Source organism: Gastrolobium bilobum, unplaced genomic scaffold, assembly GCF_033153095.1.
Source record: "Gastrolobium bilobum isolate Gb01-03AN ecotype WA unplaced genomic scaffold, APGP_CSIRO_Gbil_v1 utg12914, whole genome shotgun sequence".
NCBI lineage: Eukaryota > Viridiplantae > Streptophyta > Magnoliopsida > Fabales > Fabaceae > Gastrolobium > Gastrolobium bilobum.
The window spans coordinates 53,513-72,500 of record NW_026897469.1 but is presented as its reverse complement, the minus strand read 5'-3'; the positions used below and the strand labels follow the sequence as shown (position 1 = coordinate 72,500).

At 35.8% G+C, this 18,988-nt stretch overlaps 2 protein-coding genes across 3 annotated transcripts; one reads left to right on the top strand and one right to left on the bottom strand.

Moving 5' to 3' along the window:
- Nucleotides 1–9,258: 9,258 nt before the first annotated feature.
- On the top strand, nt 9,259–11,392 carry LOC133307118 (serine/threonine-protein phosphatase 7 long form homolog). Its single transcript, XM_061507537.1, has 5 exons — nt 9,259–9,540; nt 9,827–10,233; nt 10,351–10,429; nt 10,520–10,912; nt 11,375–11,392. The coding sequence occupies exons 1-5, from the start codon at nt 9,259–9,261 to the stop codon at nt 11,390–11,392; spliced, it is 1,179 nt and encodes a 392-aa protein (XP_061363521.1).
- Nucleotides 11,393–12,988: 1,596 nt separating this feature from the next.
- LOC133307139 (uncharacterized) lies at nt 12,989–18,988 on the bottom strand. Of its 2 annotated transcripts, none has more exons than XM_061507577.1 (6): nt 18,712–18,988; nt 18,149–18,325; nt 17,550–17,666; nt 17,232–17,381; nt 13,930–13,988; nt 12,989–13,341 (listed from the first exon to the last, which is right to left on the bottom strand). In XM_061507577.1, exons 1-6 carry the CDS (start codon nt 18,895–18,897, stop codon nt 13,206–13,208), a joined length of 825 nt encoding a protein of 274 aa, XP_061363561.1. In that variant the 5' UTR covers nt 18,898–18,988; the 3' UTR covers nt 12,989–13,205. The 2 variants fall into 2 exon arrangements, with proteins under 2 accessions (XP_061363561.1, XP_061363562.1); XM_061507578.1 differs by having other exon boundaries at nt 12,989–13,275.

Genomic DNA, 18,988 nt, shown 5'->3' with positions numbered 1-18,988 from the left:
TATAATGGTCCTAGGGATATTTTTCAATCAACAATGAGTCAATGCACCTCTTCAAGCTCTTGGTACACTCAAACTTTGCCACTTTCACCAACTGTTTTCTCCTAACACACGGTTCCTTTATGGATTCCAAGTGTAGGGTTTTGCTTTCCTTACAATATTAAGCAACTTTGAAGTTGGAACCAAGTGACTTCACTCACTCTACCTCATTCTAGGTTGTTCAAGCTTTTTTCCCTTGAAAATGACTTTTATGTGTTTAATTTTCTCTTCCCTGAAGAATGGCTTGGTTCTCATCTAATTAAACCAACTTTTGCAACTACTCGCTGGACCCTTCGCTCTGGCAAGCTCTACCAGCGAGCAATTGGAACGCTTACTGGACAGCTCGCCTCCAGTGAGGAGTGGTTGACAGACCGTTTTTGCATAAAAGCCCAAACCCCTCATATATATACCCACTTATCCATTTCAAAAGTGGGTCTTCCTCATAAACCACACCCCACATTAATTGAATTAAGTATGAGTTTAAAGCTTCTAAAGTTACTTTAGATAACTTTACCATTTGTTCATCAAAATACACATAAAAAAGTGTATGGGGTCCATGTGGACCCATGTGAAGAGAAGAGAGAAAAAAAACATGGGCCCCACACACTTTTATGTATGTATTTTGATGAACATTTAATAAAGTTATTTAAAGTAACTTTAGAAACTTTAAACGCATTAAGTATTCAACTTATTTTATCTACAATGTGCACGATTAATATTTAACCTAATTTGATTAAGTCTCTCACTTAATTAATTTACATTATGCATGATTAAATCATTAATCCAATACAATTAGACATTTTATAAATTAGGATTATTATACAAAACAACCTATTTTGATGGGAGACGGATTCTCTTTCCCTCTCTCTACTCCTATATTTATCCCGAAACACTGACCATTAATCTGCAACTTACAAGCTAATTTAACTAAAAGGGTAAATTATATAAAACCACCTCAAAGTTAAGTGATTTTTTTAAAAAACCACCTTTCACTTTCATTTGAATCAATTTACCCTTTATACTTTCAAATAGTAACAATTAAGCATATTTATTAGTTTTAAGACAAAAATATCCCTATTTCATCCCACCACCCCTATTGATCATTGTCCCTACCATCACTCATTTGTAATGTCTTCACCCACTAACAATCACCCTCAACCATCATCCATTATCGTCCACTATCCATTGTTGGCCGTCAGTCGTCCCTCACCGAAAAAATATAAAAAAAAAGTTAATTCGAATCTGCTATACTACCCACGTTTTGCCGTAAGGGACGATTTTGAATGGGAATGGTTTGAATGTTACCAAAAAAATGTTAATTTAATCTGCTATACTGAATGTTAATTCGAATCTGCTATACATTTTTCTTCTTAATCTGAAACGTGAAATTGGATATCAAGTTCTGAATTTGTCAACTAGCATAGCTTATCACTGAATTATGATTTTAGTATAATTTCTGCACAATATAACAGCCAAAATAGCACCTTTGTTTTGTCCCTAATATTGTATATATTTCATTGCACAATTTAGATTTTGATCTAAATCATACTTTTATATATTGGGCTCACAATTATATTGTCACAACTGAATTTTTGGTTAGCGCAATCTAAAGTCTCCTATATCTTTAGTTGATTTAATATATTTGTTGCTCTGGCATTTTAATGTTATAGTTCATCCATATCAACACTTAGCAATATTGTAAAATTGATTTGAGATAAAATAATAATCTTGTTCAAAGTTTGTCCGTATTGTTGATTGTTTGTTCAAAGTTTGTCCGTATTGTTGATTTGTTGTTTAACTATATATATTTTGGTTTAATTTGTACTTATTGTGCTGCATCTAACATAAACCATGTATTAACTTGATCCAGTTTTAAATCTACTAATTGAAGTTGTTGCACCCAATCTTGTTTTCTCTACCTTGCTGATTTAAATTCACTGTTTGGATATTTTGATATTTGACATATTGGTGAGTATTATTCCATTTGCAAACTTGAAATTCCTCTCATATGTCACCAGCTCACCGCTATTATTGCAATCCTGTGAAGATATAATACTTGCATATTAGTTGGTGATTTGGAATTATTAGCAGGCAGCGGAAACAGGAACGACACCAACATGAATAACACCAAGAGGGGTGGTGGTATGCAATAGCAATAGTGGATGATGAAATTAGAATTGGGGTATTTTTATCTTAAAATCAATAAATATGCTTAATTGTAACTGTTTGGAAGTATAAGGGGGTTAATTGATTGAATTGGAAGTGGAGGGTGGTGTTTTGAAAGAGCACTTAGGATGTGTTTAGTATAGGTTTTATTTTGAATTTGATGGGAAAGTGAAAGTGGGTATTGAGAAATATCATGTTTGGTACAAGTTTGCAAAAAAATATACTAGGAGATTAGGAAGCATAGGAAACTCTTTTTGTGTTGATTTTTACTATTCCAAAAACCCATTTGAGATATGGTATTTTGGGATAGATGGGGAAGTGAAAAAATGGGGAAAAAGTTATGGACCAAATTGACCCTCATAGTGAGTGACTTGCATTGATTAAGAAGTAATGGAAAAATAGCAAAATATGGTTGTTTTAATTTTGTTAGAAGTAATAAAAAAAACTAGGAGAGGGACAAGGAGGGATGGTAGTCGATAAACTTGCATTGATTAGTACCGATAAGTAAAAGAGACTCACTTTTAATGGTTCTTTTAAAAAATTTATAATGGAGGTATTTTCGTTAATTTAACTTATTTTCCCATCATTCTTTTACCTTCAACCAAACATAGACTTTGCAAATTTAAATAAGTTTTACAGTAATATTTCGCTCAACCAAACAACCTTTTTTAAATTTTTCTATCAAACTTACTTTCCTACCATTTCCCCACTAATTGTATTTCCCTACTAAAAAAAATTTCCTCCTCTACCAAACGCCCCCTTAACTATAAGGTGGTTTCATGTAATTTGCCCTAACTAAAAATGTCTCATTCATGTATGATAATCTTTTTGGCTCTTTGACCCATTTGAGATTTTTATCCTTTTAATTTTTTAATTTGTTATTTGATTCACGATATTTACCAATGGAGTCATTTAGTGACGCGAGGGGAACCCAGCGTCACTGAGTGCCGCGACCTTCCCCTCACGTCACTCTCACATACTTTTATTTTATTTTTATTTTTTCAATTGAGTGACGGCCCCCTCCCATGGGGCTTTAACAGAATTGTGCCAAGTGGCACAATCTCGTTAATCTTGTTACCGTAAAACTTCAGAAGGCCATAACTTTTGACTCGGGTATCCAAATCAAATGATTTTTTTATTTCACATAAATTTTCGAGATCTATGCAATGACACCTCATTTGACATATTTTATCTCTCACAAACATAGTTCAAATTTGTAAAAAAGTGAAACTATTGTTGCAAAATTGAACTATGTTAATTGAAGATAAAATATGTCAAATGAGGTGTCATTGCGTTAATCTCTAAAAGTTATGTGAAATAAATAAAAAATCATTTGATTTGGATATCTGAGTCAAAAGTTATGGCATTCCGAAGTTTTACGGTAACAAGATTAACTAAATTGTGCCACTTGGCACAATTTTGTGAGTGCCACAGGGGAGGGCGCGTCACTCAATTGAAAAAAGAAAAAGAATAATAATAATAATGTGTGAGTGACGCGAGAGAGGGTCACGGCACTCAGTGACGTTGGGTCCCCTCGCGTCACTAAATGATCCCTTTGATAAATACCATGAATCAAATATCATATTGATAAATTAAAACTCCAAAAAAATCCCAATGGGTTAAACAGCCTAATCTTTTTAGGCCGTGTTAGCCAAGAATATCGGAGTATCACATTCTTTGTTGTAACAATATATTTTCGGAGTATCACATTCTTTGTTATAACAAAATATTTTCTATTGTTAGGTCTGTTATAGGCTGGTGCATATTTCTAGTGGTAGGATAAGATTCGTTTAGATAGCTTTTCTATTTTTGAATGTAACAACTTGGCTCCTCTTGTAAACCTATATAGGCAGCGACTTCTTTGAGTAATACATAGAAAACATACCATATTTTCACATGGTATCAGAGCACGATCTTACACTTCCGCGTAATTTCTAAAAGCTGGTCATCCACACGATGGCTGCTTCTAAAACAAAAATTATCTCTGATCCTGGCTCTCTTTTCTACCTGGGAGGGTCTGATAATCCAGGAATTTTTCTCACTCCTGTCATGCTAAAAGGCGCAACCAATTATGATAATTGGGCTAAGCTTATGCGCAATGCTCTCAAATCCAAGAACAAACTCGGGTTCGTCACAGGATCCGTCGAAGAGCCAGCCAAAACAAATCTTGAATAGTGGAGTGCATGGGAGATGTGTAACTCTATGATTAATGGGTGGATACACAACACCATTGATCCTACGCTTCATCCCTACATCAAATGCTTCGATAACGTTCAACATCTTTGGGAAAATTTAAAGGAACGATATTCGGTTGTTAATGCACCACGCATTTACCAGCTGAAATCGAGCCTTTCCTCTACCAAGCAAAACAGCTGCAGCGTGGGCGAATATTAAACTAAGCTACGAGGTGTTTGGGACGAACTCGTAGGCAGCAAAGTCTATAAGTCATGTGTGTGTGGTGATGCATGTGGTTATGCGAAAGAAATTGATGAAGAACAAGAATCTGATCGAGTTTATCAGTTCTTGATGGGACTTGATGAGGCCATCTTTGGCAATCTACGATCACAGATACTCAACACCACTCCTCTTCCAACGCTAAACAAAATTTATGCGCTGGTCACTCAAGAGGAAACACATCGTTCCTTCGTCCGTAGCCAAAATGAGAAAGCTGATGTTATTGGATGTGCTGCGTAAACAACTCCTCCAACCGCAACGGAAAGACCTTCTGCTCGTCCTGCTTGTCGCCATTGTGGACTGCTCAACCATGACTCTTCACGATGTTGGCAAACTTACGGATTTCCTCCTCGCGGTGGTGGGCGCAGCCGCGGACGTGGTGGCCAGTTTGGTGGCGGCAGAAATAATTACACTTACAATAATTTTTCAGCGAACTCTTTAGGCGCGCATGCTGCTGCGGCAACCACGGACGCACTGCAAGAACTTGTTGCTGCAGCTCTTTCTTCTCTGACACCATACGTTGTCCATGATGTGGTAAAACGTCTTCTCTCCATAGCAGAAAAGCCTCCATCTCCTACGGAAAAATTATCCGGTAATGCTTTCTTTTATAGTTGGCTCATTGATAGTGGTGCATCTCGCCATATGACTAGTACGCTTGAATTAATGGAGGATGTTCACAATATTCCCTCTCTTGTTGTTGGGTTACCTGATGGAACCATAACTTATGCTATAAAGAAAGGAACTGTTGCTCTCAATTCTCATCTTGTATTATCTGATGTTTTGTTTGTACCTAATTTGCGCTGCAATCTTAGATCTGTCTCTCAATTGGTGCAACAATATCACGTGAATGTGATTTTTACTCCTCAAGCTTGTATCTTGCAGGACCGCAACCTGAAGATGGTGACTGGGTTGGGTGAACTTAGAGATGGCGTGTATGTGTTTCAGCAGAAGCCAGTAGTTGCACTTGCTGCTTAATCTCATGAGTCTCCTGAATTATGGCATAAAAGGCTGGGACACGCCTCCTCTGATGCAATTTCCATGATTTCTTCTATTGCAAAGTTTAATTCTGCTACTTTAGACCATAAAGCTCGTGATGTGTGTTTTCGAGCTAAGCAAACTAGAGTTCACTTTCCTGTAAGTGACCATCGCAATAATAATTGTTTTGAACTCCTGCATTGTGATATATGGGGGCCATATCGCACTTCTTCTCATTCTGGTGCGCACTATTTTTTAACAATTGTTGATGATTTTAGTCGATCTGTATGGGTATGCTTGATGATTCACAAGGGTGAAACTTATGAAAAAATGAGAAAGTTTATTTTTATGGTGCATAATCAATTCGGTAAAAGCCTCAAAGTGATTCGTTCTGATAACGGAACTGAATTTTTATCAAAAAAGATGCAAGATTTATTTACCGACAGGGTGATTTTACATCAGACTACTTGTGTGTATACTCCACAGCAAAATGGTCGGGCAGAACGTAAACATCATCATATTTTAAATGTTTCACGGGCTTTAATGTTTCAAGCTAATTTGCCTATTGCTTTTTTGGGGAGACAACGTTCTTACTGCAGCACATTTAATTAATAGAACACCTACAAAATTACTTGGCGGAAAAACTCCACATGAGATCCTTCACGGTAATGCACCTAATTATAATAATTTGCTTGCATTCGAATGTTTATGTTATGCGGCTATGCAGCCTAAGTCGTCAGATAAATTTGGTGCAAGATCAAGGAAATGTGTTTTTGTAGGGTACCCTTACGCATAAAAGGGTTGGAAGGTGTATGACCTTGAGTCAAATGAATTTATTGTGTCACAAGATGTTTATTTCTTTGAAACATATTTTCCATTTTCAGCAAAAACAGAAGCTGCCTCTCTTCCTACACTTCCTCCTATATTGCCTAATTATGAAAACAGGTATATTGATCAGCCACATGCAGAAGCTACTATGGATGTTCCTATTAATGCAGAAAATACAGACGACGCGGCAAATTCAGGAGTACAACAAGTTCACGTAGATTATGCTGCCATTGACGATGCACCTGCGACCATAAACATAAATCTAGCTACTGGTTCGTCGTCTTCATCAGCAACTGTTGATGCTGGGTCTTCATCTTCGCCAGCTTCAGTCGACGTTGGATCCTTGTCTCCACCAGCAGCCATGGTTGCAACACAGGGTGCTCCCCTTCGTCTAGTACGCAATCGAAAGGCTCCACAATATCTTCAACACTATCAATGCAACTCTGCTGAAACACAAAACAAAGTCAAAAGAACACTATATCCCCTTCCATCTCAGGTAAACGGTATCCTATACAAGACTATGTCTCTCTAGCAAAATTCTCTAATCCATATCAAGCTTTTGTAGCAGCAATAGATGCAAGAACTGAACCGCGTTCTTTTAAGGAAGCTATAACTGATCAACGCTGGAAGGCGGCTATGCGCAGTGAAATTTCTACCTTGGAAGCCAACAACACTTGGCGTATTTCTGATTTACCAGTCGGCAAACATGTTTTACCTTGTAAGTGGGTATATAAAATTAAATATCACTCAAATGGCAGCATTGAACGATATAAAGCACGACTTGTTATTGCTGGCAACCGACAAATTCCTGGTGAAGATTTTTCTGAGACTTTCGACCCTGTAGCAAAAATGGTGAGTGTTCGTACTTTTCTAGCTGTTGTCGTTGCCAAAGGTTGGGAGCTTCATCAAATGGATGTTCATAACGATTTCCTCAATGGTGATCTTAATGAGGAAGTCTATATGCGTTTGCCACCAGGATTTAATTCAGAGAATTCACACAAAGTTTGCCGTCTCCAAAAGTCCTTGTATGGCCTGCGACAGTCACCAAGAAACTGGTTTGCAAAATTAAGTTCATCCTTGCAAGCTTATGGTTTTGTTCAATCACATGCTGACTATACTTTGTTCACTCTTAAGAGGGGTCACATTTTTCTTGCCCTACTCGTTTATGTTGATGATCTTGTTTTAGCAGGAAATGATCACCAAGCTTGTCAGGAAGTCAGAACTTATTTGAATAAATGTTTTAAAATCAAGGACTTGGGTGCATTAAAATATTTTTTGGATATCGAAGTGGCCAGGAATAAGGATGGTATTTTTCTCTGCCAGAGGAAGTATGTCTTAGATATTTTACGTGAGATGGGCCTCTCTGATTGTCGGCCAGCTGATTTTCCTATGGAACAAAACCATCGTTTAGCTCTTGATACTGGTCCCCTATTTAATGATCCAGCACGACATCGTCGTATAGTTGGGAAGCTTGTTTATCTGACTATAACGCGACCTGATCTTACTTATGCAGTGCACATATTATCTCAATTTTTGCAGGAGCCAAAGGAGGCGCATTATGATGCAGCCTTGCGTGTTTTGCGATATATTAAACTTAATCCTGGCCAAGGCATTTTTCTACCTACAACAAGTGATCTTAAAATTCATGTATATTGTGACTCTGATTGGGCAAGCTGTCCTTTGACCAGACGATCTCTCTCTGGGTTCTTTGTTATGCTTGGTAACTCTCCTATCTCTTGGAAGACAAAGAAGCAACTCACAGTATCACGCTCTTCTGCTGAAGCTGAATATAGGTCTATGGCTGCTGCTACAGCAGAACTTGTTTGGATAAAATCTTTTCTTCATGCGTTGGATATAGTTCAATCTGAACCAATGGAGTTGTTTTGTGACAATCAATCAGCCTTACATATAGCTGCTAATCCAGTCTTCCACGAACGAACTAAACATATTGAGTTAGATTGTCATTTTATACGCGAACATCTCCAAGCACACACTATTCGTACAGGCTTCGTTCGTTCTCACTGCCAGCTTGCAGATATTTTTACCAAAGCTTTAGGAAAAGCATCATTTCTGACTTTCCTTCCCAAGTTGGACATTTCATCCTTACATGCTCCAACTTGAAGGGAAGTGTTAGCCAAGAATATCGGAGTATCACATTCTTTGTTGTAACAATATATTTTCGGTTGTTAGGTCTGTTATAGGCTGGTGCATATTTCTAGTGGTAGGATAAGATTCGTTTAGATAGTTTTATTATTTTTGAATGGGCAAAAAAATTAAAATAATGTAATTAATTAAAATAATTACGCATTTAATGCTGTTTTGTTAAAAATTACACATCTGTTGCACAATGAGACGCCCTCTTTGGGCGTCACATGTGACGCCCAAAGAGGGCGTCTCATGTGCAACCTATATATACCCCACTTTCCTTTTTTCACTCCTTACTCATTTACCTCTCTAACCGCGGTTCGTAGCGAAGCTCTGCCAACGTAGGTAAGGTCATAATACCTCATATGTATACATTTAAATTACAGTGCTAGTTAGTAATACATGTTAGGATTGATTGTATGTTAGAGACTTGGAACATTAGGATAGTCACTTAGAAATTTTGTGTCATGCTATGAATGTTGTAATGATATAGTAATATTATTATTACGTAGTTATTATTATTACTGATTTTTAATTATGTATTAGGGTTTAGCATATTAATTAGTGATTTATAAATAGTGTTAGACTTTGTAAATTTCGTATGCATGATGTTATTAATGCGGGAGTGCATAACTTTGTAGTTAGTTAAGGATAATGGCTGAGTCATCATCTTCTTCGGGATCTGATTCGGATGTAGAGCCCACCGATCCCAGCATGTGGATCATACCTGGACCCTACAGGTGGGAGGTCCTTCGTCAGAGGACGCAGAAAGGTCATATTTCACAGCGTGTGTGGAATACTGAGCATGTAAGAAAGATTAAGACGAGGCGTGGGAAGCCACAAGGGGGCCCACCTACCGGTGCTATTCCACAGGTTGTGGAAGAGTACCTCAGACAGGCGGGTTTCATACATGTTGCCAGGATGCAACATATCCAGGTATGTTATTTATGTCGTTTTGTATTTATGTAATTAAATAATGTAATTCGTTAACACGTGATAACTGCGTAATTTATCACAGATAGATACATTTTTAATTAGTGCTCTGGTCGAGAGGTGGAGACCAGAGACACATACCTTTCACATGACCCAAGGTGAGATGACGATCACCTTACAAGATGTGGCAGGCATCTTGGGCTTGCCGACCGACGGTACTGTCGTCATCGGATCGACCTCTGAGGATTGACACGCTGCTTGTGCTGGTGTTTTTGGACATGTTCCAGAGGCCGGTGAGTTCCATCATTCTGGCGACCTCCGCATCTCATTCTTGGATCGACATTATACCCGGTGGACTGATCATGAAGGGAATCATGCTGCCGAGATCTACTTCACAAAAGCTCACATTGCGCGGATGTTGGGGACTTGGTTGCTGGCGGACAAGTCTGGAGGTAGCAATTTTGGTTGTCGGCTTGTCCCGTTGCTAGGTGGAGGATTTGAGGACATTGGCCGATTCAGCTGGGGATCTGCAATTTTGACACACTTGTTCAGGAATTTGTGTGAAGTGACAGATGCTCGTCAAAGCGACATGGGTGGTTGCCATATTCTCCTTCAAATTTGGGCATGGATACGATTCCCACCCATTGCTCCACCCCTTCCTCCTCATCCACAACCGGGCACACATTATGGATGCCAGTATGATTTATTTACTTCATTTGATTTCGATAATGTTTGGTTAATACTGTATGTACTAACTATATACTTCTTGACTTTGGACGATTATGTTTGGTTGATAATGTTTTTGATTGACAGGTTTAATGCTGTACAAAAGTTTAAACCTCATGAGGTCACCCATTATCGGGAAACATTGGACACACTCTGTAGAGATGAGGTTTGGTGTTAGATACTTACGGTGTTGTTATTTGTCTATGGGTTTATTTTTTTTTGTAACTCTATATATTGTTTCACATTTTGTTTGTAGGTGGTGTGGCAGCCGTATATAGAATATGAGTGGCTTGACGTGACTCCAGAGCAGCAGTATCTGTGGCTAGCTCCCACACCTATTATCTACTTCCACACAGTTGAGGCATGTCAACCGAATAGGTGCATGCGACAGTTTGGTCTTAATCAACCCATCCCGGAAAAATCTAGAAAATTGAGAGGAATACATGATCATACTCTACGGGGGAAGGTTGAAGAGAACTGGAGACGTAAGCTCATGGCTCACATTGATCGATGGAATACTAGGATTCAGCATATTGTACTGCCACCTCCATTATATGGTTTGATGTCACCTAATCATGAGTACATGGAGTGGTTCAGAGAGAGGGGAAAGCGCTACATATCACGGAGGGCAGCAAAGATAGGGCGCATGGTGAGTTTTGTACTTATTTTACGTGTCGGCCTTTTTTCACCTTCGAATATGACACATCGTCGACCTTCTACCTTCCTACCATTGTAATATAACACAACACGAACAGAATCAGGATTTGAACTCATTTTTAAATAGAATTACAACTAAAATTCAAATACTAAATTAAAGATAAAGGAATGTTGGTGGAGAAGAGAGATATGAAGAGTGAGAGAAGAGGTATGAATTGAATGGAGGGGGTGAGGAAATATATAGAGCACACATGTGACGCTAGTTTTGGGCGTCACATTGTGCAGTAGATGTGTAATTTTTTACGAAATAACATTAAATGCGTAATTATTTTATTTAAATACAATATTTTAATTTTTTTGCCTTTTTGAATGTAACAACTTGGCTCCTCTTGTAAGCCTATATAAGCAGCGACTTCTTTGAGTAATACATAGAAAACATACCATATTTTCACAGGCCGAGCCCTCCCGTTAGTTTTGGTTATGTTTGTACTTTGTACCTCCGAGTGAACATGGCATTGTCTGTTTTGTTTATGTTTGTACCTCCGACTGAACATGTCATTGTCTATTAGCGTCTTCTGATATGAACCTTATGTCATATCCTTTTTTAATACGAAACATTTTACAATTAGAACAAAAAAATTAATAATAAAATATTATAATAACTTTAATATAATATATTTAAATAACAAATTCAATAATACTATTAATTTACTATTTACACAGTAAATTAATAAAAGATCTCCCTCGCAGGATTTATCAAACGATTTGTATTTATAACTTTTTTATACATACATAATCGATCTATGTTAATTTTGTTTCAGTATTCATAGGTAACAAATTTATAATCTGAAAATTTTGAAACTAAAATTAAATGATCTCATATATTTTTCTCAATACTGAAATAATTTGACTATGCTCAATTTTTTCATTTGGAATATTTTTTTTTTACTAATGAAGGAGTTAAATTTTAAGTCTTTCATAATATAGACTTCTTCTTTTTTCAAAAAAAAAGTATGTATAAAGCTTATTTTTCAAAAACTCGCTCATTGAATAAAAGTAATTCTTTATATGTAATGTGAAGGGTGTTAAAATAGGAATATCAACTCTCGTACCAATGTAAATTGATGCCTTTCTTTTCAATTTGAAAATGGATCAATTTATATCCGTATATTCAAAGTTACTCTTAAATTATTGAATATGTTTTATTAAATAATATCTACTGTTAAATTTGAAATTTCATATTTATAAAATTTAATATTATTTCAAAATTTCAATACTCTATCAATACACATAAAAATTAACATAATATATACTTTTAAAATGTATAAAAATATTATTATACTTTTCAAATTGGATCGCTTATTACATTCTTATAGTTATTAAACTTTTACAAAATTTAATAGAAATAATCATGACAATGCATAATTCTAAATTAATAAATACAAATTATATTCTATATAAATCATTAAATAGTGTAAGAATATAACAGATTTTTTTGGAAATACAATAATACCAAATTTTATACCCCTAAAATTAATCTATCCCCATTCAATATAATTGTCTAAAATTTTCTTCAGATCATTAAAATAATTTTCTCAAACAATCATCTGATCATAATTATCCTTCTTTAGTGATGTAACTATCTAGAATCTTAGATAGTGCAAAAATGATTTTTCAAGGACTCTCCAGTTGTTCAGTACTACGTTGCATCGATTTCTAGAAAGCTCTGAAACAAAACCAACTTTGTTTGCATCCGTATCAAGGTTTTGGAAAGTTTCTTTTCAATAGCTCTCACAGGTTCTAGTTTACTAATAAGAAATCAAACTTCCAAATTGGTAAGTAGTAATACGCTGGCATGCTTAAGTGATAACGTTTCACACATGTACCCAAAATATAAAATGGGAACCATCTCAATTTTTTTCATTTTCAACCTCCATTCGAACGCTACGACATTGCTCCCCCTCAATCTAAAGTACTGTTTCGCATTTCACAATTTTTCACCGAAATTTGCCAAATAAAAATTCATGATAGCATTTCATTAAAAAGAAAAAGTATAAAACTTGCCGTAAATATATAAACGTAAATCCATAAGTATTTTGAAGTATTTTCTTCTTCACAACCATTCTCCAAGAATGAGATTAAATAGCTTTCCAACTGAGCTTCAACGAAGCAAGTTAATGCAACATCTCATTGAATATTATAATTACAAACCAAAAATAAGCAGGACACTATTCCAACCCCCACTTACGCAGAGAAATAATGTATAGACATGCATAAAAATTGTGTCAGTCGAGGTAGAAGAGAGTCACAATCTTCCGCAGATTTTTTGCTTCTTGACAAGTTTCCATGAGCAACCTACTATCATGGAAAGCAAAGCAAATGACTTGCTGCACGTGTGAAATGATATCCATATTACATAGCCTGCATTTGAAACAATGAGAGAAAAAATAATGTCCAAATCTTACTGCTATAATAACAGCTCGCTTAAAAATTTAATTACAAGCTGGATTGCAACTGATACCAAGCTTATTCATCCAAATCACACCAGACTACAAACTGAAGATGTCATGTCACTCAAACTGGACTAAACGTGAGAAATTAAATCCTACACTATAAGATAAAAAAACTAAAGTTTTTCAAACAACGTAAATATGCGTAGGCTTGTAGACCAGATAATGTTCGTTCAGTTATATGTCCGATGCCATTGCCTCCCTAAATTGGCACTATACCCATATTACAAAGCACAAGTAATTTGAACATGGTCTTTTCCTAACTATATGATTCCCTCTTTCAATTCAATTTCATTTTTCAAGAATAAAATGGACAATAATGATAAACTCACAAACCCCTCACATACTCGAAAGTGATGGGCTCATGGACCATTCAGAAAAGTTATAGTAGTACAAAGGTTTTATCCATTGGCTTGCACGTGAGTCTATGAGCATAAAGTCTGCGCAGGAATCATTACTCCAAAATGAAAGACAACAAGAAAAAACAAGTAGTAAAAACCTGCTGGCTTCTATTAGAGGTAGATGATCATTGTGGGGCTTCTCTATCACATTTTTCACCTGCACATTCGACAAAATCATTGAGATCACAACCAATGATTAAAAACTGGACCAGCCTGGCTGGTCAGACCAGAAAAACCAGGGTGCAGTCTAACAGCCACATAAAACCGGCTTTAGGCCACTTTTATTTTTAAAAAACCTTAAAACGATGTAATTTAGTCTAAAAAATCCCATACCCAAATAATCTTGACAATCTAATCTTTACTACACACACACACATTAAACATATAAAGAAATTTTATTATGGAAGAAGAGAAGAGTACAAAGAAAGAGGATAGGAGTTAAGACATCCTCATGAGAAGGTAACAAAACAAAGCAACCAGAACCTATGAGATTGAGACATGTAACAAAACATGCCAATCTCTCTGCATGTCTAACAAATAAAAAATTCTAAAGACACCATGAGCAGAACATCAAAGGCAAGCTAAATATAAAATAAAGGATACCAAATTAAGTCTAGAGTAAAAAAAATGCACTTGAAAATTCTCACATTTTTTTCCACCCATAAACACTAGAGAACACCAAACACATAGCACGGCCACAAGATCTTATCTTCTTTACAAGAGTCAAAAGCACTAACATTAATAAGGAGAAACTGATGCAAATCCATAGGGCTAACCCAATACTCTCCAGAAAACCCAACCAGCCCAAGCAACACAAAAAGAGATAACCCCGAGATTAAACATAAATTAGAAAAAAATAGATAAGTAAAACTGACAAATTGAGGCATTATGTAGTGAAGTAAGGCAATAGAGACTCTGGAAAAGGCTCGGAAAGAGAAACAATTCCAATTAAAATACAAATATACTCCCAGGATTTAATACAAGAACCATTATATATATATATATATATATATATATATATGGGGCAAGATCAACCTACATTGCAGTAAGAATAAGAAGTCTTTACACCTAATCTTAGCTATTGATCCACTTGCATGTAACGACTCACATATATAATAAATTAGAATCATTAGATATAATAAATTATAAGTGTAACTTATATTAGTGTAAAATGATCTTGTCCCTATATATATATATATATATATAGACACGCACACACAATCCTTTTATTGTTTATTTGTAGATTTTGGATGATGTTGATAGGTGATCAGTCACAATTATTAGACACTTTTACATTGACCAAATTTAAACACTAAATGATAACAATTTTCATATATCATAGGTAGCCCAACAGAGAGGGTTAGGTTGCTACTTGTTACCTTGTAACCTGATGGTCATGAGTTCTAGTTGCAGAAACAACCTCTCTACTCACAATGATAGAGTTACCTGTAAATTTGACCTTCCCTAGACCCTGCAATGCACGGAGTCCCGTGCACTGCACAACCATTGTTAAGTGGCCTAGATTCATAAGTCGGGACCATTATTTCTTCCTATTCGGGAAGCTTACATTTAGGAAATGGTACGGAGCATGGCAAGTCACTTTGAAAAATAATATATGTTAAGGGTACTAGGGTACACTTTTTCAGTATGAGCGCATAAAGTTAAGCTCTCAGGTAGAAGCTCATATTGAATTACGCCCATCAAGTAACCCTGTGAGTCCATATTTATTTTAGAAGAATTTCTCCAAAATTAAGCCAAACCATGCATTTTGGTAAAAGTCATTAGGTTTCTTTTTCCTTCATGCTCCCACCAATGCCAGCCACTTCCTTCCCCTGCAACTGCGCAACACTTCATCACCCATAACAAGCATCAATGGCAGCATCAACCTTTATTCATCTTTCAAGCATCACAAGAAGCCAATGGTTCTTTCCTTAATTCTTGTCTTTCAAGCTAGCCATGCACCTGCTTTGGCTATCTGGATCATGTTCTTGAACGTTCCAGATGGCAAAAGTACCGTGGAGTATTGGTATGCAGGACCAAGTGGTAGGAGTGAGTTTGGCAACTATGATCTAGTCATGCATTGACACAATATTAAAAGAGTTTTGACTATGAAAATAACTGCCCAAGAGATCAAATTCTTTTGATGATGCGGCAACACATGGTTTGTATGTAGTGCAGAAAAAGTTTACACTAACAATGGATCAAAATCAAATTCTGAAGAATTTTCCCCCACTTTCTAACAGCATGACTCGCTATTACCATTTAGACAAACATGGCTAGCAGTGAAAGGGAGAGAAAAACTAATAATGGTGTTAAGCAGTGAGAACTTGAAGGTAAGATAGTGCCTGCAGACAGAGAGAGAGAGAGAGAGAGAGAGAGAGAGAAGGGGAGGGGGGAGGGCGAGACTAATCACCAAGGAAGCTTTGGAAACAATGAAAGTAAATGACCAATATATCATCCACTATCATGTGCCATTTAAATAGGAAGGGAACGGAGGGATTTTACTATTACATTAATATGAGGAAGATGCTAACCTCCATTTACCAATGAGAAGGTAAGCAATTTATATAATATTAGTGTATTGACAGGCATGTAATGCCTATCAATTTGCATTTTTTATTTATTATTGATATAAAATAAATATTAATGAAGAGTGTTTGAAGTAACTTATAATTGTCAACATCAACATCAACTACACTTTTATCCCAAATTAATTGGGGTCGGTAGTAGATGAACCCAAATAAAAGATACGAAAACGTTGAAAAAAGAAAATAAATAAATAAATAAATAAATAAATAAAATAGAAGCATTTGAAGCATTTGAAGCCATTTGCATATTTAACATTTTTTATCTTTAACTTTAAACTATTAAATAAGTAATAAGATGTATTTATAATTTTATCCTTTTATATTTATTTTTAAATATTTTAAAAGAATTTGTTAACCAAGTGTCCTTTGGGAAAATATTAAGGGAATAAAATTAGCATTTATTACGCATTGTAATTTCTTAAGGTATAAAGTATTAAATGCTTTTTAGATCCTCAAGATATTAAATGTTTATACTTTTCTTTAATAGTTTATATTTTGATTTCTTAATTATGCCTAAGGGCACACATTAACAAAATCCACATTTAAATAAATAATTAGTAATGGTAGTTACGCACAAACAAAGACTAGAGATGAAGAAAAGGAATCCCCTTTATAATATCTTTACTTCATTGAGGATAAACGTATAACAGATCGAGAGACAGAAAGGACAGATGTTCAGCAAATAAACCTACCACCGGGTTAAAATATTCATATGTAAAGCACATGAAAAATCTTTATTAAAAAAAGGTTTATGAACACTTTAAATTTAAACCTTAAAGATAGTGTATAAAAAATTCAAGCTTAAATCTTACTTTGGACAATAGCTCCTGACTCTCAGGAGGCTGCTTGCTTAAACTTTGAGGCAATATGACTGTAAGCAACTCTGGTTTTTCTGCCCTTAAAGCACCTCGGATAACAGCTGCATTAGTTCCAGATGCTCCAGATGTATATATGTGGTTTTTCTACAAACAATAATTTACAACAACAAATGCACATGAAGTTGTGAGACACAACCATAGTAATTGTCAACAAAAATCATAAGAACTTGTACTGTATCACCATATCTTGTATTCTACAAGCAAGCACATGATCATATTTTAAGATACCCTTAAGTGAAGTCACTATCTTACAGTTATAACCATAGCATAGCTAAGAATCTCAATTAGTTCCTGATGCATGAATCCCATGTTCCGCGTTCCAAAAAAGCCAATAGCTCTAGGTCCTTGCTGTTGAATAGCCAATAACTCCTGTAAAAAATCAAAACTCAATTCAAAATATGGTGCAACGTAACGTCACGCAGACAGTAATAGTTTCTCTCAGGTAGCAAAAACAATTTAAGATTATGAATATTTGTCAGTTATGTCAAAATGCAATGTCAAATTCAAAATCAAGTGCCTGTAATACTTAAGCAAAGTAACATATACTATTAGAAAAAGAAGCCTAGTTAAGACAGCGTAATAATTTTAAGGATTTAATTTTGATCCACCTTCGATGTAAAAGTTTTTTACACTATCATCAAATATTGTATTCCCAAATCATTAAGGAAGTTTGACAATCACGAACAAGACCAAGAAACTTTAACCTTTACAAGGATGTATTACCACATCATTAGATAATCATGTAAAAATCTTTAAATTGACAGTTAATCAAATTTAAACTCTAGTTTTAATGACTTTTACAATTATTAGTTCAGAGTTTGTATAAGTTTTGCAGCAAAATGGTTACAAACCTGTAGATAATCAACATCAGGAACAGGCTGGAACTCTGATACACGAACTGTCCCTGATCCTTCCACAACTGATTGGGCCTGAGTTGGAATCCGTGTGCCTAGTTCTTCATCAGAACCCTTCAATTCGCAATCTGGACTGTATCTATCTTGATCTCTATTCACATGTCCATAAAGCCACTATACCAGTACATAAAAACACAGTCCCTGGTAGTAAAAATTAGTGAAAAACAACTGCCCCCAAGCACAAGGAGTAGTGATGAAGCTAACATGAGCAAAAAAGTTGTACAAACTAAGAAAATAAACCTAATACTACCCTGCCCACAGCATGCTGTTCCAGTACATGAATTGATAACACTAGACTTTCACAAGGTACCTACATTCTTACTAGGCACTAGGCAACAGCTTGATTCAAGAAATTATCAAAGATAGTAGTAGTTTTCAGTTCTCGATTGGAGTAATTCCATCAAAAATCAAAATAAACAGTTGTGAAGTAATAAGATTCATGCACTACTGCAAATCAGAAGACTCAACTCACAAGATATCAATGTTTCAGAGATAAATACCGTCCGTCTTGACAGAAATGGCTTGGGTGTGGTCTTCTTCTTCCAGTTACCGAGGCGTCGGTGCAGAGACACAGAGAAACCCAAAAAGGCATTGAAATTAGGGTTTGCTTTGTGCTTGTACGAATAATAATGGGGAGAGAGATAAGAGGAAATTATGTAACTGGAAGGACACAGCGTTGCACTCATTCCTTCTTCCTACTTCCTTCCCCGCTTTTCTTTTTCTCGATTTCCCCTCCCTCTAACCTTTTCCTTTTTTCTCACCTCTCTGCTTTCTTTT